The 26,770-nt window shown below is 40.6% G+C and overlaps 1 protein-coding gene across 1 annotated transcript; it reads left to right on the top strand.

Moving 5' to 3' along the window:
- Positions 1-62: 62 nt before the first annotated feature.
- On the top strand, positions 63-26,198 carry LOC119745684 (deleted in malignant brain tumors 1 protein-like). Its single transcript, XM_038222221.1, has 15 exons — positions 63-319; positions 9,968-10,081; positions 10,804-10,998; positions 11,196-11,333; positions 12,699-13,049; positions 14,315-14,509; positions 14,707-14,844; positions 15,717-16,034; positions 18,894-19,097; positions 19,618-19,755; positions 20,046-20,369; positions 21,830-22,033; positions 22,554-22,691; positions 22,982-23,305; positions 25,137-26,198. The coding sequence occupies exons 1-15, from the start codon at positions 196-198 to the stop codon at positions 25,481-25,483; spliced, it is 3,252 nt and encodes a 1,083-aa protein (XP_038078149.1). The 5' UTR covers positions 63-195; the 3' UTR covers positions 25,484-26,198.
- The last annotated feature ends 572 nt before the right edge of the window (positions 26,199-26,770 follow it).

The following is a 26,770-nucleotide window of genomic DNA, read 5'->3' on the forward strand; positions in this document are numbered from 1 at the left end:
CAGGTACCAGGGATTAACTTTGATACCCTGGAACCTTGCAGAGCCAGCTTTAAACCAGACAGTCATTGCGCTCAACAGTCAGTTGCTGTCTAGGGTACGGAAGGCCAGGAGAAACTCTGGAAACAAGTCCGGACCCGACACTCGCGGTCGGCTTTCGGTTGAAAAGCTAGAAACACGTTTTTCTTTTTTTTTTGTATGGGAGTCGTTGGTGCATTGTTTTGTCTACTACGGCTTAAAGAGAGGAACTCCGTCGAAATGAAGTTTCTTGTCATCTTACTGGTCCTACCGGCGGTACTTGCCGGTGGTGATATAGAACAACGTAAGTACGCTACTAGAACTTTCGGAAACTGTTGCCTAGGCTATCGGCTATAGGTCCTTTGCTATGTTAAGTGGAAAGAGTATTGCATTTGCATTATGCGCTCCAATAAAATATTGGCAACCTTCCTCCATGGTCACACGACGTTACAAACTAAGTCTTCGTTTGGCAAGTGTATCCTTAGGCCTAATTTCTTTTATTTGAGAATGCCGTGCTAAAGCAAGGTAGGGAGTTGTTTTCTGTATGTGTAGGCCTAAATTCAAGCCGAAATGTCCATCATCACGAACTGACTTTTGGGTTTTGTTTTTATTGGGCTCAGCTGAACATTATGGCCTACTTCAAGTAATCGAATTATGACCAATCTTGACTTATTCGAAATATGAGCAATCTTGACACGGACTTACCCATCCATGAGGAGGGGTGAGGTTCGTTCGTTGAAGCACTCCTCTCTGGTTTAGCTGGAGTCGCACCGACGGATTTACACCGATGTCGGCACTCACTACAAAAACAGGGTGATTACAAAAAAAGGAAACCCAAATGGTTCCTCCTATTTTTAAAAAATGTCTGCATGTAGTGTTTTCCAAACCTGGGATAATGATCAAGTCCAATCATGGTCCAATTAATAAGCTTTCAGTGAAAGAATCATTCAAATCGCTCATGTACTTTTCTAGAATTTTGAACACAAACACCGTTTTTTAAAACCTTGTCCGCGGATCACATTTAAGTTATACGTTCTATTTCAGTAAAAATAAAACCATGTTCAACTAAAATGATATCAGAATAATCCCATAAGTCTCTGGGGTAGCCAAGTAGAACGCAGGGCAAGACTGTAAACCTTTTGACATTGTAAAACATGTTATTTTAACACTGTAAGCAGCAGCTTTTTAATGTAAGTGCCAGTTATCATGGTTATGAGAGTGTTTTTATGTAAACATTATTAGTTCTGCTGAAATATCACTTTAAATTATCTTTATTGCGAACCGTGGACAAAATGGGAAAAAAAACGGTGTTTGTGTTCAAAATTCCATAACTGGAAAAGTACATGAGCCGGGAATGATTCTTACGCCAAAAGAAAGCTTAAGGCTTTTATATTCTTGAGTCTGGAAAGCGCTATATACATGCAGAACTTCTTTTTAAAAAAATTGGGGGCACCCGGCCATTTGGGTTTCCATTTTTCCAGTCCCAGTTTCCAGTCCGAGTCCATGTCCTCAGTGTGTAGCCCGAGTCTGATTCCCGAGTCATTCAAGTCGGGTGGAGTCCGGGTCACGGACGCGGAATGTCGAGTCCGAGACACGACTAAAAGACATGTAAAACCTCATCGGTGGACGTGAGTATAGCTCGCCCGGTTCGACTCGGGTAAAGGCAGACGGGTAAGCCAAGATAGACATCCGGGCTAATCGAACGCTCAACCGCTGGCCGCTCGCGATCCTATGGGTGCAGACCAGTAAATCGGTCCGAAATTGCCTACGCCGGCCAAATCACGATTTGCATGCCCTCAAAATCTTCAGTATTTGAGCATGCTGTGGGCCATGAACTTGAGGGTTTGTAAAAAATATGGGTGGAAGCCGTGCACAGGACTGGGAGCTTGCAGTTCTGTGTAATTTGGATGTAATTTGGACCCTAAAAGCGCTCTATTTTGCAATGGAGTGTAGGCATCGTTTTTCAAAATGGCGATGGGCTTCAGGACTATTTTCAGGGGTGATCGTCTTCAGATGGAAATTTCTCCTAAAAGTCATCAGTTGACCCCCCAAAAATTGAAAAGAAAATGAAAGATGATGAAATAAGCTTTAATTTGATGTGTGTCTTGAACACCTTGGAGAGTTGTGAGTATTTTTTCCGAATTTTTGAAGTGGGAGCATTTTTTCATTGGGGTCTATGGAAGTTTATTTACTGGTCTGCTACCCTATGTCAGAAGCTGCGGCCGCCACTGACAAAATGCCCGTTTCGTTCTGGGTCTTAAATTGAGATTTACTCAGTGGTTTTTTTTTCAGTCAGTTGCATAACTCAAAAAGGTTGGGCTGGATTTTGAAGCTTCTAAATTCGCAATGATTACCTATAGTCTTTAAATAAAGTTGATTTTTGGGTCTACTTGACATCCTATTGTCCGCGGCCGCTGTAAAGTCTGAGTCCGAGTCAGTAGTTATAGTGATTCGAGTCCGAGTCAGAGTCGCCAAATATGCGACTCGAGTCAAGTCACTACATCTCTGTCTGTGGTTGTCCTCTCCACTTAAAGTTGGCCACTTTGTGGGAGATCGAGACATGTGACCACACTCTTCCATTTGCTCGTACCCACCGCCCTGCAAACAGGGCGCTGGGTATGGCGTGTTAAACGTTGCAATATTCAATGTTTTACAATATATATGTTGGATGTTCAATATGTGTGTGTTATCTTTTATATTTATGTGCGATGTTCAATATAAGTGTGCGATGTTTTTCATTATGTGTGCGATGTTTAATATATGAGTGCGATGTTTTACAATATATGTGCGATGTTAAATATATGTGTGCGATGTTTTACATTATTTTATGTGCGATTTTCAATTTATATGTGCGATGTTTGACGATATATATGTGCGATGTTTTCAATATTATGCTCGAAGTTTTACATTAAATGTGCGATGGTTTTTCGATACAATTGTGTGTGATGTCTACAATATATTTGCGATATTCTTAAATATGTGAGCGATGTTTTAAAAATATATGTTTTACATTTCGAGCAATAGGTATTCGATGTTTCATCGGTATATTTGTATTCGATCTAGATCATTTGCAATATGCATTTGATGTTTCACTTTTCATTTGATTTTTCACTTTTCATTTGATTTTCGTTAAGAGTCACAGTCTGGTTACTAGACCGCGAAAGTCTGACTATTTTGCCTAAAGTCAGTGCACGAGACGTCAGGGGATCGCGTAAGTGATTAGAGCCAGACCTAAACGGTAAAAACCGGAATTGTGGGTAATCTTGGATCATGTGCAAAGCAGTCGTCATTGTTTGGGTAGTACCGCCAGCTGCATGTGTTCGTAATTTGGATGTTTATGATGTTAGCATGGCGCTATAAAAACCAATCTGCGCAGTACCGGTGTCACGGTCTCACTTCTCCGGCGTGCTAGCTTCTCCGCAGAGGGAAATTTCGCCTAAACACGCATGCGCAAGTTGCGAAGTAGTGTACATTTCGCTGGGTTGTACGGGTGCACGTGAGATCTTTGGATATCTGTATGTACAAATGTATACGTTATAAGGTACCAGTCAAATCCAGAATTTTCGTGGCGCGCGGAACTCCCAATACTGTACATGTAAAGATGTGAAGGATACACATGGTTGCAAAAATAAAGACAACCACGAACGAGCAAGGAACACAGACCTTTCACAGACCAAGAAGCCATGCACAGACTAAGGAGTTCGTTCTTAATTATTCTTCAATACACACACGTACACACCCACGCTGTTGCAAGACACTCCAAAATACTAAAGTCCTCTTTAAGCTAGACCCACAGGAAGTGTTACATAACACATTCTTGGGTGGACTTGGTAGACTCCATAGCACCGCCCGAGGAAAAGTAAGCACAGCGGACTCATGAGCATGTATCGTGCTCATGTAACGTGCACTGTAACGTGCTCAATTATCCGCCGCATTCACCCGGAGAATCCAGCACGCCGGAGAAGCGAGACCGTGACACCGGGTGCAGTTTATTCATCGTAATTCTCGAATAAACAGCCCAACGAGTGTTGTATAAACAAGAGATATTAGGGGTGAACCTTGTATATTTAGCAAAATTTGTCAATATCAGATTTGTATGAAAAATCTAAAATTGTAACCTTGCTTTTTTAGCAAAATTTGGTGCATATTTTACTAAAATTTGGCAAAATCAGATGTTGCTCAAAAATTCCAGATGTAATAGATTAACCTTACTTTTTTTGTAACATTGGGCAAAATTAGATGTTGATGAAAAAATTCAAATTGTAAGGGGTTAACCTTGCATTTTTTGGAAAATCGGGAAAAAATCAGATGTTTCTCAAAAATTCCAGATGTAATAGATTAACCTTACTTTTTTTGGAAAATCGGGAAAAATCAGATGTTTCTGGAAAATTGCCGATTGTATGGGGCTTGATGTTTATGAAACATTTCAAATTGTAAGGGGTGAACATTGCATATTTTAGCGAAATTGGGCAAAATCAGATGTTTCCGAAAAATTTCAGATGTAAGGGATTAACCTTGCTTTTTTAGTGAAATTTTGCAAAGTTAGATGTTTATGAAAAATTTCGAATTGAAAGGGGTTGACCTCGCATTTTTTTTAAAGCGAAAATGGGAAAAAATCAAATGTTTCTGGAAAATTGCAAATTGTAAGGGGTTAACCTTGCTTTTTGAATAAGATTGGGAAAAATTAGATGTTCATGAAAAAAATTCAAATTGTAAGGGGTTAACCTTGCATTTTTTTTAGCAAAATAGGACACAATCAGATGATTCTGGAAAATTGCAGATTGTTAGGGCTTAACCTTGTATTTCTAGCAAAATTGGGCAAAAAGAAATGTTTATGAAAAAAATAAATTGTTAGAGGTGTACCTTGTATATTTAGTAAAATTTGGAAAAATCAGATTTGTATGAAAAATCTAAAATGGTAAGGGGTTAACCTTGCTTTTTTAGCAAAATTTTACTAAAATTTGGCAAAATCAGATGCTTCTAAAAAAATCCAGATGTAAAGTTTCCGCAAAAACAGCTGTTGAAAAAGAGCCCAATGTTGAACTTTACTGAGTCTGAGGTCTATCGAGGGGACGATCCTTATTTCAACTCCCGGAGATTCGCTGACAGTCTCTATTTTTCTTTTTAAGAAAGTCGAAATAGCTGAAGAGGGAGGTGAGAATCTATATGTGCCCAGATACAAAGAGTAGAAATCTACGCGTCTGCCTTTTGAAAATTCACAATTGCGGTGTTCATTGTTGCGTAATGATCCGCCTAGCACACGACTGTTTTGCACGTTAGGCTGTGTTATGCAGCTTCCTAACAAAACAAACACACTGGGCTCATTATATCGACTTGTTTTTACCCATTAAGGTAAAGCAAATGGACCCAGTAATCTTCCTGGCGCGTTTGCTCACCTATAAAGACAACTTTTCTCAGTTTAAGGAAAATTCTAAGGTAACGAAATGGCCGAGTGGTTACGATTCGTCGTCCACAGTTAGTGGGGTCCCGGGTTCGAATCACCGCTGGTGTCTTTTTGGTTTTTAACGTATGAGTTCAATCATTTACTATAAGAGATTTAATTTCCCGTCGTAAAGGTACCAGTACCTTAGCTTAATCGGTAAGCACTGCTGCTGGTACTGTCCGCGAGTACCAGGTTGGCGCCATCGTACAGGTTCAGGGCATGTGGTCCACTCGGAGGATCAGGGCTTAGGGGCCGCCCTGTTCCTCCCTTAGCTCTTTGCTTTTACATGGTGCCTGGCCCTCCGGTGTTATATGGATGGATAGGGAAGGAAGTGTGTATTGGTCGGGGACGCCGAGACCCCGGAAGAGAACTAAGGGATCGGCTGGGGCATTGTTATGGCTCAGACCGATCCCTGAAAGCTTGACTAGCACATAACGTTTTGATTTTGTTTACCCTCTATCTTTTATACTTTGGTTTAGTTTGATATCTACAGCTGCTCGGCAGGTCTACGGGTAGTATCAAAATTGAAACAAAGGTGTATGTCATAAATCAATGAATATTTCATAATTGACTATAATCAAAACGGAGTTTCGTTTGATCAATTTGACTATCATTATATAATGACGCGATTGCCAATTGACGTAAGAAACGCCATAAATTATACCGGGAAAGAATAAAGATGTACATTGTAGTATAAATATTATTTATACATCTTTCAAATAACGTGTTTTTAATTGTGAGCATTCCAAACAATACAGTAATTTGCGATAGTAATAGAATGGTATATGATAGCACGATCATTGCGTCTCTATCAAATTAAAAAAAAAATAAGTTAGGCCCCTATGTGTGAAATATTTTTTGATTGACTATGAGCATTCCATACGAATGAGTTAATTCGCAAAATATAGCAACAACAAAAGAGAAAGGAAAAAGAGAAAATTCCTTTACCCTAAAAACTGGGGAAAAAAAATTTGTTTTAAAAAAGTCAAATGGGACACTTCATGTATTGATTTAACAGTTTGGAAGGGGTTAACCTTACAATTTAGCAAAACGAAACATTTCAAATTGTAAGGGGTGAACCTTGCATTTTTTAGTAAAATTTGGCCAAATAAGATGTGTATGAAAAATTTCAAATTGTAAGGGGTTAACCTTGCTTTTTTAGTAAAATTGGGAAAATTTAAATGTTTATGAAAAATTTCAAATTGTCAGTGGTTAACCTTGCATTTTTTTTAGCAAAATAGGGCAAAATCAGGTGTTTATGGAAAATTTCAGATTGTAAGGGGTTAACTTTGCATTTTTAGCAAAATTGGGCAAAGTCAGATTTGTATGAAAAATCAAAAATTGTAAGGGGTTAACCTTGCCAAATTAGGGCAAAATCAGATGTTTCTTGAAAATTGCAGATTGTAAGGGGTTAACTTGGCATTTTTAGCATAACTGGGCAATATCAGATTTATATGAAAATCTCAAATTGTAAGGGGTGAACCTTGTATTTTTAGCGAAATTGGGCAAAATCAGATCTTTCTGGAAAATTTCAAATTGTAAGGGGTTAACCTAGCTTTTTTAGTAAAATTTGGCAAATTTAAATGTTTATGAAAAATCTCAAATTGTAAGGGGTGAACCTTGCATTTTTTAGCAAAATAGGGCAAAATCAGGTGTTTATGAAAAATTTCAGATTGTAAGGGGTTCACCTTGCATTTTTAGCAAAATTGGGAAAAATCAGATTTGTATGAAAAATCAAAAATTGTAAGGGGTTAACCCTTGCCCAATTAGGGCAAAATCAGATGTTTCTGGAAATTGCAAATTGAAAGGGGTGAACCTTGCATTTTTAGCAAAACTGGGCAATATCAGATTTTTATGAAAAATCTCAAATTGTAAGGGGTGAACCTTGCATTTTTAGCACAATTGGGCAAAATCAGATGTTTCTGAAAAATTTCAGATGTAAGGGGGTTAACCTTGCTTTTTAAGTAAAATTGGGCAAATTTTAATGTGCATGCAAAATTTCAAATTGTTAGGGGTGAACCTTGCATTTTTTAGCAAAATACGGCAAAACCAGGTGTTCATGAAAAATTTCAGATTGTAAAGGGTTCACCTTGCATTTTTAGCAAAATTGGCAAAAATCAGATTTGTATGAAAAATCAAAAATTGTAAGGGGTTAAGGTTGCATTTTTAGCAAAACTGGGCAATATCAGATTTATATGAAAAATCTCAAATTGTAAGGAGTTAACCTTGTATTTTTAGCGAAATTGGGCAAAATCAGATTTTTCTGGAAAATTTCAGATTGTAAGGGGTTAACCTTGCTTTGTTAGTGATATTTGGCAAAATAAGATGTGAACGAAAAATTTCAAATTGTAAGGGGTTAACCCTGCTTTTTTAGTAAAATTTGGCAAATTTAAATGTTTATGAAAAATCTCAAATTGTAAGGGGTGGAACCTTGCATATATCAGCAAAATTGGGCAAAATCAGATGTTTATGAAAAAAATCAAATTGTAAGGGGTTAAGGTTGCATTTTTTTTAGCAAAATAGGGCAAAATCAGATGTTTCTGGAAAATTTCAGATGTAAGGCATTATCCTTGCTTTTTTAGTGAAATAAAAATCTCATTTTGCCCAATTTTGCTAAAAATACAAGGTTAACCCCTAACAATTCGAGAAGCAAGGTTAACCCCTTACCCCTGAAATTTTTCAGAAACATCTCATTTTGCCCAATTTTGCTAAAAATGCCAAGTTAACCCCATACAATTCTGCAATTTTACAAAAACATCTGATTTTTCCCAATTTCGTTTAAAAAAATGCAGGGTTAACCCCTTACAATTTGAAATGTTCATAAACTTCTTTAGACTTTGCCGAATTTAATTGTGAGATTAAAAGGCTGCTCAAGCCACGATGAACATAGAATGGTGAGTTTACTACCTCTGTTTTGTATCCAACTTTTTGATCATGCGGGGATAAATAATATTTATATTACAATGTACATCTTTATTCTTTCCCGGTATAATTTATGGCGTTTCTTACGTCAATTGGCAATCGCGTCATTATTTTATAATGATAATCAAATTGATCAAACGAAACTCCGTTTTGATTATAGTCAATTATGAAATATTCATTGATTTATGACATACACCTTTGTTTCAATTTTGATACTACCCGTAGACCTGCCGAGCAGCTGTAGATATCAAACTAAACCAAAGTATAAAAGATAGAGGGTAAAAAAAATCAAAACGTTATGTGCTAGTCAAGCTTTCAGGGATCGGTGGAGTGCCGTGGGGACGAGACCAACATTCTGTACTGCAGTTCATCAGGCTGGGGAGAAGACTCGTGCAGTCACAGTGATGATGCTGGAGTGGTGTGTATAACAGGTAAATAAGGTCCACAGTGACTACAGGTACCCTATATAAGCAATTGCTGTGTCATGCCACTGGACTTACAGCAGCAAATATTCTTACTCATCTGCAGTTTCTAGAATGTTGATGTTCATATATTTTTGCTATTGTTGTGCCCGAGCACGTCACTTTACTGCAATGTTGAAACAAGACAACTGGACTAAACTTACCACAGTTTTACAACCTATCCGGGTCGCTTCCTCAGCTCAAAATGAGTGGCGGGAAAGGACTGGTGCTTGAAGAGGGGTTGCAATCTTCCCTTCTTTTTTTTCTGGTGATTACCGGAGCGTGGAGTTGGGGAGAACTGATTACCCCTATTGTCATTTCCTCAACATTGCAACTAACATGTACGTTCGCGGGGCAAAGCTAACGAGCACGGACATGTTGCATGAGTGGAACGCATCCTAGATGATGCACAGCAACTGCTGGTATCTTCAGAGCTCTAACACCACAAACCATGCATGTTTTAACCAGGAATCTCTGATAGGGAGCCATAGGAAATAATCATTTTAACATCATGATCTCACATCCGCAGTTTAGCCCAGGTTGGACGAAGTCTTCATTGCATTACGACTAACATACAGGATGAGAATTCTCTACATAAGACCACCCAAAATTTGGACCAAATTTTTGTTACGTTTTACCTCGTTACAGAAGCTTATTTCACGCCTACATTTTCTATGTGTCCTTACCTATTGGGCCGCTGGGTTCAGGAATTCCAGATGTGATGCTGACCGACATTAATCAGGAAAATAAACTCTAAAGCAGCGTTAAACTTGTACGTGCTTTGGTTGGAACCGTGATGTCACTCCAGCCAACCGATGTCACGAAAACGCTCAACCAATGACCAAAGCCGAAACGTGTTTCTGGTAACTGGCGCATTTCTGAACCCAGCTGCCCAATAGATAAGGACACATAGAATACTACGACGTAAAAATTGGCTTCTCCAACAAGGTAAAATATTAAAAATATTGGTCAGAAATGTTTTCGCCCAGTTTTGAGCACTTCATACCCTGGACTCCCTCCGTTACGTAGGGAAGAAAGGGAGTCCACCTGGGCTAATCCGCAGTTGTACTTAGATATGAAGTAACTATAAGTGGGATTGAAGATTGAAATGTGTTGCTCTCCACAGAAGCTGATGTGTGCAAACCTAATCCCTGTCTGAACGATTGGCAGTGCACCAGAAATGCCGATGGCTACACATGTTCTTGTCAAGATGGCTTTATAGGAGTAAATTGTGAGACTGGTAAGGTTACTGTACTTGGCTCATTCAATTCAATGTTATTGACATCCTATATTAAAAGATCCTATCGCCAAAAAATAGCCCGTGGTCCACACAAAAGATGTCCAAGACACCAAAAATAGTCATAAAATAGCATGCAGTTTTAAAAATAGAAATAAAATAGAGTGGCAACAAGGAAAATAGGGATAAAATAGTGTATCAGCATCTGCTTATTTTGATGTAATAGAAATAAATTATATTTTTTTCCTATTTTCCAACTGTGTATTCAATTTAAACTAACTTTAAGCTGGTATAACGGAGAAGACTCCAGTTTTATCACCTACAGAGGAAAACACAACCTTGGCTGATGAGGCAAAGGAATTCCGTGTGAAATCATTACTATCAGAAATATTTGTTTGCAGTTTTTCATATCGTGTTGAAATTGTAGCAAATATCGTTCGATTTATTTAAGATTTTGTGTTCATGGATGCTGGAAAACCAAAAAAAAAACGCTGTGCTCGTAGTCTGGTTCCCTGACCTTGCGCTTCAGACGAAACAAGTTATAGGCGTCATGGAATTGTCAGGTCAACTGTGTATTCAATTTAAACTAAATTTAAGCTTGTATAACGGAGAAGACTCCAGTTTTATCACCTACAGAGAAAAACACAACCTTGGCTGATGAGGCGAAGGAATTCCGTGTGAAATTATTACTCACCTTCTTTCGTTTTTGTGTTTGTTATTGACAGAATCTGAACTTGGTAGAGTGATTCGATTGGTTGGGCCAGAGACCAATGTGGGTCGTGTGGAGGTGAGACAAGATGGTGACTGGGGAACTGTCTGTGGCGATAGCTGGGACATGAATGATGCTCAAGTGGTCTGCAGACAGCTGGGCTTCACTAATGGGGCTGGGAGAGTTTCATTGAGCGCCGAATTTGGCCAAGGTATTGCAGTGTGTTTCAAGTTTCCAGTGTTTCAAGTATCAATGCATTAAAGAGGGCATGTACAGCTTGTTAGTTGATCGAAAGAGGATTGACAAGGGCCCATACCACATTTTATACATGTCGTCAGTTTTGAATTTGCCCTTTTTTGTATTTGCCATGTTAACTTTATGCCATGCTCAACATCATTCTTTTTTAAGGTGTGGGTGAAATCTTCCTGGATAATGTTGAGTGCACAGGCTCTGAGAGCACAATTTCAGAGTGTCCAAATGCAGGATGGGGAGTTTCAAACTGCGACCACTTGGAAGACGCAGGCGTTGTTTGTATACCAGATGAAGGTGGGTAAAGCTTTTTGGCAATTTCTGAGAATCAAGTAACCTATAGGCTCGTAGGTGGAACAAGGAAAGGGTAGGTTGGGGGGGGGGGTGGTCTTGCTGAGAGTCTTGAACAAAGGCGGATCCAGAACACAATTTTTGGGGGGGCCAAAACAATTTTTGGTCCCCCCAAAAAGTGGGTCAAAAAATTACGGCGTGGGGTTCGGGGCCCGCTTAAGGGCCCCGAAAAATTTTTGGATTCTAGATGCTCTGTGGTGCGATCTGAGGCAATTTCTGACCACTTTAACCAATGTTTTTTTTTAAGGAAAAGATGGTGGTGTACTCATTGCCTGCCTTTATTGCGATGTCAAAAAGTGGGTCAAAAAAATTACGGCGTGGGGTTCGGGGCCCGCTTAAGGGCCCCGAAATTTTTTTGGATTCTAGATGTTCTGTGGTGCGATCCGAGGCAATTTCTGACCACTTTAACCAATGTTTTTTTGTTTGAGGAAAAGATGGTGGTGTACTCATTGCCTGCCGTTATTGCGATGTCACATAAAAAAAAAAAAATTGATTTCGTTTTGGGGGGGGCCATGGCCCCCTTTGGCCCCCCCCTGGATCCGCCCTTGGTCTTGAACTGCAAGCCAGTTCACCACATGACCAAATGGCACTCCATACCTGAAATTGTGTGTGAATACTTCTGAAGCACTCTTTGAACTTAATGTAATAAAAATACTATGAATAAACTACACCATTAGAACGATCTGAGAATGTTCTTTCGGCTGGTATATGGTTGATGTATGGGTGGCAAAACGTACCAGCATGCTATCTTTCTGAAAAGCAGTGGATAAATCTGTGTTGAGGGTGTGTTTCCTGGGGCCAATTTCATGAAACGCTAAGACGCGTCTTAGGAAGGGTAACTCGTCTTAACTTGCGACTCGTCCTAGGATCGATTTCACCAAACTTAAGACGCATTCAACACTATTTGTTTTATAACACCTCACCCACAGATTCTGCTTGAATTGAAGAGATTGCTGATTAATTCAACAAAAATCCGCTTATCCAAAATTACAAATGTACTTCTTTTTCAAAACGAAATTAGTTAAAAAATATTTACTTGTACTTTTCAAACTACCCCTTCATGAAAATAACATTTGAACTCAGCTGTGAACACAAAGAGTGTTTACACCCGTATGCATTTGCACGCATGCATACAGGTTGCTACATTGGTTGTTTCCCCATCACGAAATAACAATTGCCATGTGACTTGCTCTCGGCCAATCAAAATACAGAAACTGTGGGTGAGGTGTAGTAAAAATAGTCTTCCATCACATTCACATTGACTTCAGTCTTGGAAATCACGTTACTGTGACTCTCCTTTGTGATTTTCAGAGCCTGATGTGACAGTACGACTTGTTGGGAGTGGGAATGACAATGAAGGGCGTGTGGAAGTCTACTACCAAGGTGAATGGGGTACCGTCTGTGACGATAGATGGGATGATACCGATGCCAACGTCGTCTGTAAGCAGCTTGGGTTTGAGAGAGCCGTAGAGGCCATCAGTGGTGCTGGGTTCGGGGAAGGGACCGGATCCATTCTGCTGGATGACGTGGCCTGTACCGAAGATGATTTGAGGCTGGAAGACTGTCAGAGCCGTGGATGGAGAGTGGAAAATTGTGGTCATGGTGAAGACGCTGGCGTGGTTTGTGCTGGTGCTGGTGGTGGTGCTGGTAGTGGTGATGGTGGTATGTATCACTTAGAATACTAAAATGTGCGGAGAAGACATATATGTACTTACAGGGACGTATTAGGAACATATTTTGTGCAACTTTCTACTTCTCTTAAATATATGAAAACAACTTGACATCCCTTTTTGGTTAATCTTATTGAAAAATGCATTTCTTTAATTATATAAAAATACATGTGTGCTTGGGAGGTGTGTAACACTATGTTTCAGACTGGAGTCTGGAATGCAGCTGAGGTTAATTATCAGCATTCCAGACTCCCACCAGTCTTAAACATAGTACCGACCTAGCACATTATTTATTCCCATTCATAAATACCTTTTCATTCCAAAAATCAAAATTTTTAGGTCCAAAAGTCAAAACGAGTCAAAAATTAAAAATTTCAAACAATTTTGTTCAACAATGTCACTTCATGTTTGTGGAAACACCCCTCTAGCTATATAATGGAGTGTGAAGCTCACGAGTAAGTCGTAAATAAGTCCTTTATGGAGATCGGCGCGCGCATAGCGGGTACTGCTTGATGTCATGCAAAATGCAGCTGTAGCGGTGCGTTGTGAATTTAGGACTATGAAATACTGACTTACTGGTAGTATTGGGCATGCCTGTTATACGTAAGGACTGAGAACGTTCAATCAATAAAACGGTGAAAGGGCACTGGATTTTGATAGGATTCATATTCATGTGACACTGGAAAAGTGTTTAAGACCTGCCAGCCGGTCTTTATCATCCTTTTAAGATTGCCTAGGTGATGGACTCTCGACCAATAGGAATGGGTAAACTGTCTTAGGTATTTATGAATAGAGGTTAAAGTTCCTAAAACATGCATTAACCCCAATGGCATGTTTTGTTGGAATCTGTCAGGATGGGTACAGTACCCCTTAACTGACAGTCTTTAAAATTGGCACACCTCCTGAAACAAAGTCAGAAATATTTGTGTGCAGTTTTTCATATGGTGTTGAAATTGTAGCAAATATCGTTCGATTTATTTAAGATTTTGTGTTCATGGATGCTGGAAAACCAAAAAAAAAACGCTGTGCTCGTAGTCTGGTTCCCTTACCTTGCGCTTCAGACAAAACAAGTTATAGGCGTCATGGAATTGTCAGGTCAACTGTGTATTCAATTTAAACTAAATTTAAGCTTGTATAACGGAGAAGACTCCAGTTTAATCACCTACAGAGAAAAACACAGCCTTGGCTGATGAGGCGAAGGAATTCCGTGTGAAATTATTACTCACCTTCTTTCGTTTTTGTGTTTGTTATTGACAGAATCTGAACTTGGTAGAGTGATTCGATTGGTTGGGCCAGAGACCAATGTGGGTCGTGTGGAGGTGAGACAAGATGGCGACTGGGGAACTGTCTGTGGCGATAGCTGGGACATGAATGATGCTCAAGTGGTCTGCAGACAGCTGGGCTTCACTAATGGGGCTGGGAGAGTTTCATTGAGCGCCGAATTTGGCCAAGGTATTGCAGTGTGTTTCAAGTTTCCAGTGTTTCAAGTATCAATGCATTAAAGAGGGCATGTACAGCTTGTTAGTTGATCGAAAGTGGATTGACAAGGGCCCATACCACATTTTATACATGTCGTCAGTTTTGAATTTGCCCTTTTTTGTATTTGCCATGTTAACTTTATGCCATGCTCAACATCATTCTTTTTTAAGGTGTGGGTAAAATCTTCCTGGATAATGTTGAGTGCACAGGCTCTGAGAGCACAATTACAGAGTGTCCAAATGCAGGATGGGGAGTTTCAAACTGTGACCACTTGGAAGACGCAGGCGTTGTTTGTATACCAGATGAAGGTGGGTAAAGCTTTTTGGCAATTTCTGAGAATCAAGTAACCTATAGGCTCGTAGGCGGAACAAGGAGAGGGTAGGTTGGGGGGGGGGGGGTTCGGTCTTGCTGAGAGTCTTGAACTGCAAGCCAGTTCACCACATGACCAAATGGCACTCCATACCTGAAATTGTGTGTGAATACTTCTGAAGCACTCTTTGAACTTAATGTAATAAAAATACTATGAATAAACTACACCATTAGAACGATCTGAGAATGTTCTTTCGGCTGGTATATGGTTGATGTATGGGTGGCAAAACGTACCAGCATGCTATCTTTCTGAAAAGCAGTGGATAAATCTGTGTTGAGGGTGTGTTTCCTGGGGCCAATTTCATGAAACGCTAAGACGCGTCTTAGGAAGGGTAACTCGTCTTAACTTGCGACTCGTCCTAGGATCGATTTCACCAAACTTAAGACGCATTCAACAATATTTGTTTTATAACACCTCACCCACAGATTCTGCTTGAATTGAAGAGATTGCTGATTAATTCAACAAAAATCCGCTCATCCAAAATTACAAATGTTCTTCTTTTTCAAAACGAAATTAGTTAAAAAATATTTACTTGTACTTTTCAAACTACCCCTTCATGAAAATAACGTTTGAACTCAGCTGTGAACACAAAGAGTGTTTACACCCGTATGCATTTGCACGCATGCATACAGGTTGCTACATTGGTTGTTTCCCCATCACAAAATAACAATTGCCATGTGACTTGCTCTCGGCCAATCAAAATACAGAATCTGTGGGTGGGGTGTAGTAAAATATGATAATCTTCCATCACATTCACATTGACTTCAGTTTGGAAATCACGTTACTGTGACTCTCCTTTGTGATTTTCAGAGCCTGATGTGACAGTACGACTTGTTGGGAGTGGGTATGACAATGAAGGGCGTGTGGAAGTCTACTACCAAGGTGAATGGGGTACCGTCTGTGACGATGACTGGGATGATACCGATGCCAATGTCGTCTGTAAGCAGCTTGGGTTTGAGAGAGCCGTAGAGGCCATCAGTGGTGCTGGGTTCGGGGAAGGGACGGGACCCATCCTGCTGGATGACGTGGCCTGTACCGAAGATGATTTGAGGCTGGAGGACTGTCGGAGCAGTGGATGGAGAGTGGAAAATTGTGGCCATGGTGAAGACGCTGGCGTGGTTTGTGTTGGTATGTAATCAGTCTGATCATCAGAGTGGGCTTGGATTCTTCATGTAGAGTTTCTATTTGCGTATCAATGGCAACAAGATCACTGTACTGCAGAACCTGCAAGTTAGGACTCAAGTCCAGGACATAGAATCGAGTCACATCAGCAAAAGCCTCAAACTCATTCTCTGACTTAAACTTCATGACTTGGACTTGACACTTATGACTGGTGCCTGTAGAGTCACATATTTATATTGCCCACAAAATTTATTTTCCGAAAGAAAGTTAAAGCAACGCTAAAGAATGTTAAGCACAAGGTCTGTACCGCAGGAAATACAAATGTTATTTCCCTGGAAAGTGCATCACTTACATATCGCGCACTTGTATGTGTGTTCATGTCCACGCACATCCATTTCATACAAATGTGACTCGGACTCAGTCCTGAACCAAAGTACTTGAGACTTGTACACGGACTCAACCCAAGGTACTCAAGATTCCGAGAGTCGGAATCAACTCAAGTGAAGTGACTCGACTTCAACACTGCTCGTTGTCTTACCTTTTTCGTAGTAAAACAAAAATAAATGAAAAACTACATGAGTTTAAAACTGATTGATTTTGACACTCAGTATACCATTTGAAATTTGAAAAGAAAAACAAGAGGTAGCTGATTTACTAACCAGAAATCATTGATTGAATCTTAAAAAAGGACTTTGCAGAACTCCCATAGAGCGGTCATTTCACTACAACCGCTACACAAAATGTAACTTCCATGGCGGAAAAAGTCTCCTTGGTAAAAAAAAAAAAGCAGAAATCCAGTTACAAGCAAGTGACACTGGAGATAGAGTAAAGAAAACATACTACAAAACTAGCTCCCAAGTAGCAAGTGGTAAGACCGATTCATACTGCACGCGAATTGGGAATGCGAAACAAATTTGACGTCACGAAACAGTCGCTGCAAAATTTGCCGTAGTTGAAAGGTGCTCAACTTTTGCGAAATCATAGCGTGAAAACTTGCCCTGACATCGCAAATTTGCGTTCGCATTTGCTTTCGCGCTGAGTGTGAACCGGCATGTATAGTGAACAAGGTGTACTCTGTGGACTGGCAGTTTGATTTAATCTTCACTTAATGTTCACTAATGTAGAAAACTGGACAAAAAGAATCATGCTTATATATCAGATCACACCCATAGAAAGGCCTCAGAAGACCCAAGGTTATGCAACCACTGCCGCCAGTCGCAGACTGGCTTTCCAGAGTTGCACCAAAACAAAAGGGCAAGGAGGAACTTCTCTAGTTGACAAAAAGCATTTGGTTTCACATGTACAAACTTTATGTAATAACTTCAGGCTGACTGGACTTCGGAATCATTCCAAACAATTACAACAGTCAATATCACTGCTTAGAGAGTCCATTTTCAAGTTTACGGTCGACAAAAACATGGCCCACTTACCGGGATTTGAACGAATGTCAGTGCACAAGTTGAGTTAAATTTTTATCGATCGGGGCATCGCAATCTGCTGTCTCACAAAAAACACCATCTTGATATTAAAAAAGAAAAGAAAAAAAAAACGATACTTGAATCATACGCTTGCCAAACTACTGACTGGACAAACTAAGAATTTTAAGTGTCCCACGCCTTGCGAATGCGTCGACTGTCTCCCACAATGCACTGCAAAAATGGACTCTCCATGGCAACCTCTTGGTGGCAAACTGTAAGGGAATCGCCTGTATCACACTGTAGCCGGGGATGACACCCCTAGGTCACAATACTTGCAACATGAGCCATGCTGCAAACCGACTGAAGCAGTTCCAAGGAAGTCGGGTGGGATTCTAAAAAAACAGAGTAAGTGTTGATGCTGAATTTGTTAGGTAGCAAGTTCACTCATTCTTCCCATGCACAAGTACTCTTTCATCAGTGATTACAAAGGGAGAAAGTGTGGGGGAGGGACCACTGGGAAGTAATCCTGAACACATTGCTAACATCACATTATGCTCAAGCACAGAAGCTACACATTGTGCTCATTCAGAAAACGTTGATGCAGATCATGCCAGTTTGCGACCATAACCTGGCCATGGTTTTCGATCTCATAAACTTATCGCGCTTGTGCGATAAGTGCAAACCATATTGCACACTTGCGTTTTGCGTCCCTCCCACGAGAGTGCCAATGAGGGGTGATGAGGGGCCATACACTAGCTGTTCATCCATAGAGTGGAGAGCTGACCACAAATCACACAGACCCATATTATGAGGACAGGCAATACCCAAACTCTAAAATCTGATTGGTTGCAATGCACTGCACCTTATCATACTGTCAACTCCTTCAGCACGCATCATATGTCACATGGAGCACAGTGCTCTATTTTGCATGCGTATGGATACTTTAATAACATTTATCTTCAAGCAATCTTAAATCCTTGATCCTGATTGGTTGATCCATGGCAATTAAACATCAGTGTGATTATCCAGTATACCACGGTCAATATTGTGCTATTCTATTAAAGATGCGCATGCTATAATTCCCTTTAAAGGCTCAAGTAACAGGATACCTGCTGAAAAGTTTGTGTATGACAAACGTGTTGGCATCTTTACTGTGCGTCAAGTTTGCTTGACGTTGACGATAGCGGAACTCAGAAAATGTAGTTTGTCTGTGTTCCATATGCCATTCACCTGATGCGTTACATTTAATATTTTGTGTTGCACTCGCGCTCTTGGAACAACTAAAATAAGTTGACCTCTAACTGACATGTGAATCAACCAACTTCACACTGGTCTCAAAACTGTTAATCTGCCTTGGCAGTGAGGCTGTGATTGGGCTCATGGCAAACTGAATGACAATCAAATAAGTATAGAAGTAAGCAATATTCTTGATCAACATGTCCACTAGATGAGCCTGTTGAGGGCAGTGAGGGCGATGTTCGGCTGGTTGGGCCATCTCCCAACTATGGGCGTGTGGAGGTCCAACATGACGGTGTCTGGGGAACTGTCTGTGATGATAACTGGGACATGAATGATGCTGAAGTGGTCTGCAGACAGCTGGGCTTCACTAACGGAGCTGGGAGAGCAGTCACGAATGCTGAATTTGGTGAAGGTGAGTTTTTGGTTCAAAGTTGCCTCCGCGTCTCACAAATACCCCTCAAACTGGGACGGATCTTACATGTATGTTAAAATCAAATTTACCGAAGAGTAGGGTTACTGTCCCAAAGACTGTTATGCTTGTAACAATATGCACTCGCCTGCCCTTGGCTACCCAGTGCAACTTCATCTCTTAATGAGTGCTCAGAGGCCTGTTGTTCACTAAATCAAGTGTTTACCTGTTTCAGACTTTTGTTCTTCATTAACGCCAAACTATAGAGTATTAAGAGCATCTCAGGCTGTTAATAACTTTCATCCCTCGGAATACAACAGCTTATCTTTGAAAGACATAGTTGCTTCCAACTGTTTCAAACCTCAAACTGTTTATGTAACTCAAATCTTCAGCATACTTTGGTTTGTTGCAACTCTGAAATGCCAGTCTGAAAAGGATATGTGTATCTAAAGGGTAAGTGTCCAGAGAGAAAAAAAGGCAGTAGACTACATGATAGAATACTGTGGCATATTTGTCCTCATAGGTGTGGATCCAATCCTCTTGGACGAAGTTGAGTGTGTCAACACGGAGAGTAGGCTTGTAGATTGCCCTAATGCAGGATGGGGAACTACTGACTGCAGTCACTATGAGGATGCAGGGCTTGTTTGTTTGCCCAACGAAGGTCAGTATCTAGAGACTTGCAGAAGCCTCTTCAACATATTTAAGAAGATATTTTAGATACATGTTTTATGCTTAGGTTTCGACACTTGATGCATCTAGCAAATTGTACCTAATTAAATTTCAAATTTAGATACAACATAAATTTCTCATTGCACCAGTGCAAGTACAAAGTTACACGGACAGGTGGAAGGACCTGCAATGTTTACAAAACCCCTGCCGTTGGGTCAAATACAAATGGTTTTCAAATAGGTGAATGATTATTGAAAGTTCTTGACTGTTTGCTTTTTCTAGAGCCTGATGTGACAGTACGACTTGTTGGTGGTGAGAATGACAAGGAAGGGCGCGTGGAAGTCTACTACCAAGGTGAATGGGGTACCGTCTGTGACGATGAATGGGATGATACCGATGCCAACGTCGTCTGTAAGCAGCTTGGATTTACAGGTGCTGTAGAGGCTGCTAGTGGAGCTCGGTTTGGAGCAGGTACAGGACGAATCCTTCTGGATGATGTGTCCTGCACAGAAGAGGACACCAGACTGGAAGACTGTGGAAACAGAGGTTGGGGGGAGCAAAATTGTGGGCACAGTGAGGACGCTGGTGTGGTCTGTGCTGATACTGGTATGTATCACTGATCATAGTAAGTTATTGAGGAATACATTGCAAATACTCATGTAAAGATCTCTCGATACATATATATATAAATATTTTTAGTGCAAGTCCTGAAGTACGTTCTTGTGTCGTATCCCAAATTATTTTTGGTTTTCATATTGCCATTTTCAAGAGTTTGGGGACCTTTTGTGTTTTTAAGCCGATGAAACCAAAGAGGACTTTTCATACTGTTCAAGGGAATGGATATTAACGTAAAGTTTGCTTTGATGCAAACTTTGTGTCATGTACCCTTAAGGAGTGTCTAAAGGGAGTGTCTCAAAATCAGAACGTTCCCATTCTGTATGGAACGTTCCTTTGACATATTTAGTTCCTTTAGTTGTCAGTCTTCATTTTACATCCAGTTGAGCGTTAAGCCATGTGAGTATATTTTTTTCAGTCTGACTTATCCAAAGAGTAATTAGATCATAGTCTTTTAAGTCCAAAGTTGAGTTTCCCATTGATTAGGAGAATGGCCATAATTCTGATTCTCCGACATGTGCGTAAACATGTTTTCTGTTTAGATAATCACAAAGAAGCTACACATTTTGCACATTCACAAATGTATACTTACATAACTTTGAAGCTGTGCAAGTCGTAAAAACGTTGATGCAAATCTTGCCAGTTTGCGGCCATAACCTGGCCGTGGTTTTCATCTCATAAGTGCGAACCATTGCACATTTGTGTGTTGCATCCCGCCCATAAGAGTGCCAATGAGGGGTGATGAGGGGCCATACACTGTTCGTTCATGGTGTCCATAGAGTGGAGAGCTGACCACAAATCACATGGGTATTATGGGGACAGGCAATACCCAAACTCTAAAATCTGATTGGTTGCAATGCACTGCACCTTATCATACTGTCAACTCCTCCAGCACGCATCATGTGTCACACGGAGCACAGTGTTTTATTTGCATGCGTATGGATACTTTAATAACATTGATCTTCAAGCAATCTTAAATCCTTGATCCTGATTGGTTGATCCATGGCAATTAAACATCAGTGTGATTATCCAGTATACCACGGTCAATATTGTGCTATTCTATTAAAGATGCGCATGCTATCATTCCCTTTAAAGGCTCAAGTAACAGGATACCTGCTGAAAAGTTTGTGTATGACAAACGTGTTGGCATCTTTACTGTGCGTCAAGTTTGCTTGACGTTGACGATAGCGGAACTCAGAAAATGTAGTTTGTCTGTGTTCCATATGCCATTCACCTGATGCGTTACATTTAATATTTTGTGTTGCACTCGCGCTCTTGGAACAACTAAAATAAGTTGACCTCTAACTGACATGTGAATCAACCAACTTCACACTGGTCTCAAAACTGTTAATCTGCCTTGGCAGTGAGGCTGTGATTGGGCTCATGGCAAACTGAATGACAATCAAATAAGTATAGAAGTAAGCATTATTCTTGATCAACATGTCCACTAGATGAGCCTGTTGAGGGCAGTGAGGGCGATGTTCGGCTGGTTGGGCCATCTCCCAACTATGGGCGTGTGGAGGTCCAACATGACGGTGTCTGGGGAACTGTCTGTGATGATAACTGGGACATGAATGATGCTGAAGTGGTCTGCAGACAGCTGGGCTTCACTAACGGAGCTGGGAGAGCAGTCACGAATGCTGAATTTGGTGAAGGTGAGTTTTTGGTTCAAAGTTGCCTCCGCGTCTCACAAATACCCCTCAAACTGGGACGGATCTTACATGTATGTTAAAATCAAATTTACCGAAGAGTAGGGTTACTGTCCCAAAGACTGTTATGCTTGTAGCAATATGCATTCGCCTGCCCTTGGCTACCCAGTGCAACTTCATCTCTTAATGAGTGCTCAGAGGCCTGTTGTTCACTAAACCAAGTGTTTACCTGTTTCAGACTTTTGTTCTTCATTAACGCCAAACTATAGAGTATTAAGAGCATCTCAGGCTGTTAATAACTTTCATCCCTCGGAATACAACAGCTTATCTTTGAAAGACATAGTTGCTTCCAACTGTTTCAAACCTCAAACTGTTTATGTAACTCAAATCTTCAGCATACTTTGGTTTGTTGCAACTCTGAAATGCCAGTCTGAAAAGGATATGTGTATCTAAAGGGTAAGTGTCCAGAGAGAAAAAAAGGCAGTAGACTACATGATAGAATACTGTGGCATATTTGTCCTCATAGGTGTGGATCCAATCCTCTTGGACGAAGTTGAGTGTGTCAACACGGAGAGCAGGCTTGTAGATTGCCCTAATGCAGGATGGGGAACTACCGACTGCAGTCACTATGAGGATGCAGGGGTTGTTTGTTTGCCCAACGAAGGTCAGTATCTAGAGACTTGCAGAAGCCTCTTCAACATATTTAAGAAGATATTTTAGATATATGTTTTATGCTTAGGTTTTGACACTTGATGTATCTAGCAAATTGTACCTAATTGAATTTCAAATTTAGATACAACATAAATTTCTCATTGCACCAGTGCAAGTACAAAGTTACTCGGACAGGTGGAAGGACTTGCAATGTTTACAAAACCCCTGCTGTTGGGTCAAATACGAATGGTTTTACAAATAGGTAAATATTTATTGAAAGTTTTTGTCTATTTGCATTTTTAGAGCCTGATGTGACAGTACGACTTGTTGGTGGTGAGAATGACAAGGAAGGGCGCGTGGAAGTCTACTACCAAGGTGAATGGGGTACCGTCTGTGATGATGAATGGGATGATACCGATGCCAACGTCGTCTGTAAGCAGCTTGGGTTTACAGGTGCTGTAGAGGCTGCTAGTGGAGCTCGGTTTGGAGAAGGTATAGGACCAATCCTTCTGGATGACGTGTCCTGCACAGAAGAGGAAACCAGACTGGAAGACTGTGGAAACAGAGGTTGGGGAGTGCAAAATTGTGGGCACAGTGAGGACGCTGGAGTGGTTTGTGCTGATACTGGTATGTATCACTGATCATAGTAAATTAGCTGAAGACATTGCAAATACTCATTTAAAAATCTCTTGTAAAAGAATTGTTTTAATGCCATTCCTAAAATATGTTTGTGTGTCCTATCCTAAATTGTTTTCAGTGTTCATATTGCCATTTTCAAGAGTTTGGGGGCCTTTTTGTTTTTTTTATGCTGATGATACCAAAGAGGAGATTTTATACTGTTCGAGGGAATGGATATATGCGCAAAGTTTGTTTTGATGTAAAATTTGTGTCATGTTCCCTTCAAACAGAAGACAGTTGCTTACCATACTCACATACTGAACTGCTGATCTTTCAGACTTTCATAGATATTAACCCAGTAGTCGTTCTAACACTCCAAACTACCCTGAATATTACTCTTAGTAGTGTCTGAAACCGCCAGATCACTCAATATGTTAATGGATTCATTACAGTGAATAAAAACAGCATTACACAATGTAATACAGTTGACATAAACTAAACCATTAAACAGAACTAGAACTAGAATAGAAATAGAATGATACTGGCGTGGTTTGTGCTGGTATGTAATCTGTCCGAGAGAAATGCTCCGTGCTGCTGAGCAGTCTCTCGGAGAACTCCAAAGCACACATGCTATGGGGAAAGGAACTTAGCTCGCTTGGGCGAAGGGAGGTGTGGTCAGTCGCGCACATGTACATCGCTACATGAATAATGCATACAGTAGCGCGCGTGGTATTGCATCATGCGCTGTGCTTGGTAAGAGACCCTGGGAATAAAAGTGCAAGTTGGCAATTTGCGATAATTAGGTAAAATAAGGGAACAGCAAAAGACAACAAGAAGATTGTGTCATTCATGGACAGAGAGAAACCAGAGGGCGCTAGATTTCCATAATCAATTAGCATTCTGGGTTCGCAACAATATCATGCAAGCGGCATGTCGGAAAACTTTCAACACCTGCACGTCCTGTTAGCTAGGGCTGCAGGCCCACGGCACAACCGGTTGTGCATGCAGCCCCCTCTACTGCCCCAGCAATGCAACTGGATCCGGTTCCTCTTCCGCTGGCACCCAGCAGTACCGACCAGTGACAGCTTTTACCACGTACATTATGGTACAAGCCGATTCCTCTGATTATTATTGTGTGTAATCTTGTTAAGCCTTAGGGCTCACGCTTTCTTGCGGCCCGCCTTCCAAATCGTCCACTCCCATGTCATACGTACGCGAACCCACATATCTACAGCGGTGCTATTCTGCATATTTAGCAATATTCTACGGGTATTGAAGTAGAGCGCAGTAGAATCCCTCGTCCTCCTCCCCCCCCCCCCCCCCCCCCAAGGTGTGAGCCGATTCTACTTGTGAGTACTTACCCATAGAGTGCCAACCCGCCTCCCCAATCTCGCGTACGCGTTCACTTATGCACCTTTACGCTCGAGAAGCGAAAGTATGGCGGGTGTTGGCGAATGACTAGCGCCCTCTAGGGAATAATGCATATGTAGCAATACTCTACGGGTAAGTATTCGCTAGTAGAATTGGCCCACACCTTGGGTGGGCGAATTTATCTTCAACACTTGACAATTTGGGACATTTACCGGCTGTCCCCACTGTAGTTCAGTTGATAACAGTTCCCATAATGTTGTTCTTTAAAAATGTCCCCAGGCTCCAGCTCCTTGATTTTCTAAGTCTCTCTTGTCCTGTACAATATCTGTCCTGTATACATGTACAGTGTTTAAACATTATTGGTGAAGAACAAACGTAATATTGAAAGTCCTAAAGACTAACAATTAAGAAAGCCTGCAGAAAAAAAAGTAAGCAATCTGACCTCTTGCCCGTTTCTTTCCATCCAAAGAACCACCTGCCAGCGAAGGTGATATCCGTCTGGTTGGTGGAGCGACAGAGAAAGAGGGACGCGTGGAGGTCTACAAGGATGGCAGATGGGGAACGGTCTGTGACAACGACTGGGATCTAGGAGGTGCCTTTGTAGCATGCAGCCAGCTGGGCTACCCCATCCCACAGAGAGCCTTCATTGGTTCCCACTTCCAGGTGACGGAGCAACTCCCGTTCAATCTGGACAAGGTGCGCTGTTTTGGCGATGAGCAACGCCTGGTGGATTGCATCGCTACCACCACTGACATCACTTGCACCGAGGACCAGACCGCAGGAGTTCGCTGTGCCTCCTTTTTAGTGGGCCCTTGAGTACCGATTGCGCCCATTTGAATTCCCTACGGTTGATTTGCTTGAAATGTTGCCATGACCTCATTGTAATTATTGCCTCATTTTGAAAGGTCGACTGCTTTTGATCACTGTCAGGAGGATTTGTACCAAGTGTAATCCCAATTAATCATAAACAGGCATGTACAAATTGTGTGATTCAAACAAACTGGGCACACTGACTCTAATCATGGAGGAATTACCTCAGATTTTTAGCATTAAGTGTTAAGTTCTAGATATGTCGTAATGTGTGGATTATGCATCAAGTGTACTTTATGTTGTTTTGCACTGTTGCACTTCCAGTTCTAAATTACATACCATGTCTCAAGCGGATGAAATTAAACTGTCTGTATATGAATATTATTTTGTTGGGAACTTAGAGGAAGATTTCAGATGACTAGTTATGTGATTTCGTAAGACTGTTTTCTTTTTTTTCGTGTTTTTCGTTTTGTGTTTGGCTCTGAAACTTCATTCTCCCTCTCTTACTAAAATCTTTTAAGCTTTTCTTGAATTTTGAAAATGTTCTTGAATTATGTAAATGTTCTCGACATATGTTAATCCTGCATTCATGTAACACGTGTTCATTTTCTTTTTACGCTTGCTTGTTTTTCAAGACTTTAAAGCTAATCACAGGTATTGAAATCTTTAACATGTTTAATTAATGAAGGTTTGCGGAAACACCATGTGCGAATAATTTCTCAACTAAGAGAATGGTTCTGAAAAGAACCAGAGGTATAAACTCGACGTTCCGGTCAGTATGCTCTGACCGTCTTCAGGAGAAATTATTCGCACATGGTGTCAGTTTCCACAAACCTTCATTATTTAGTATCTTTACCAGGCAAAGCCTCAAATCTTACTTTTTAAAATCGTTCCTATAAAAGATCAGATCTAAAATGTTTGTCTGTTTCCAAACTATTTCATTGGGTTTCTTTTCCAGATGTTTATGTTACCATTTTATTTTTAATGAAATCACACCCAACTTGACATTGCATTTGATTGTAAAGATCTTTTCTGTGTTTTAACTTCAAAATATTATATTTTTAACTTCATCTTTGTTTTGCATGTACATCCTGCGTTTTGAACGATTGTAAGTTCGGTTAGAAAATAAAACGGTTTGTGATTGTAGCAATTGGAAAATTTCGAGTTATTCCTTTTCTTTTCTTGTGCAAGTTTGTTCTCTGGTAATAAGTAGTCTTAATAATAGACTTCGGTATTATTATTATCAGTGTTACATACACATGCAAGTTGTAATTAATTTAGACATTGGAAATC

This window comes from Patiria miniata, unplaced genomic scaffold (assembly GCF_015706575.1).
Source record: "Patiria miniata isolate m_02_andy unplaced genomic scaffold, ASM1570657v1 HiC_scaffold_12, whole genome shotgun sequence".
Taxonomy (NCBI): domain Eukaryota; kingdom Metazoa; phylum Echinodermata; class Asteroidea; order Valvatida; family Asterinidae; genus Patiria; species Patiria miniata.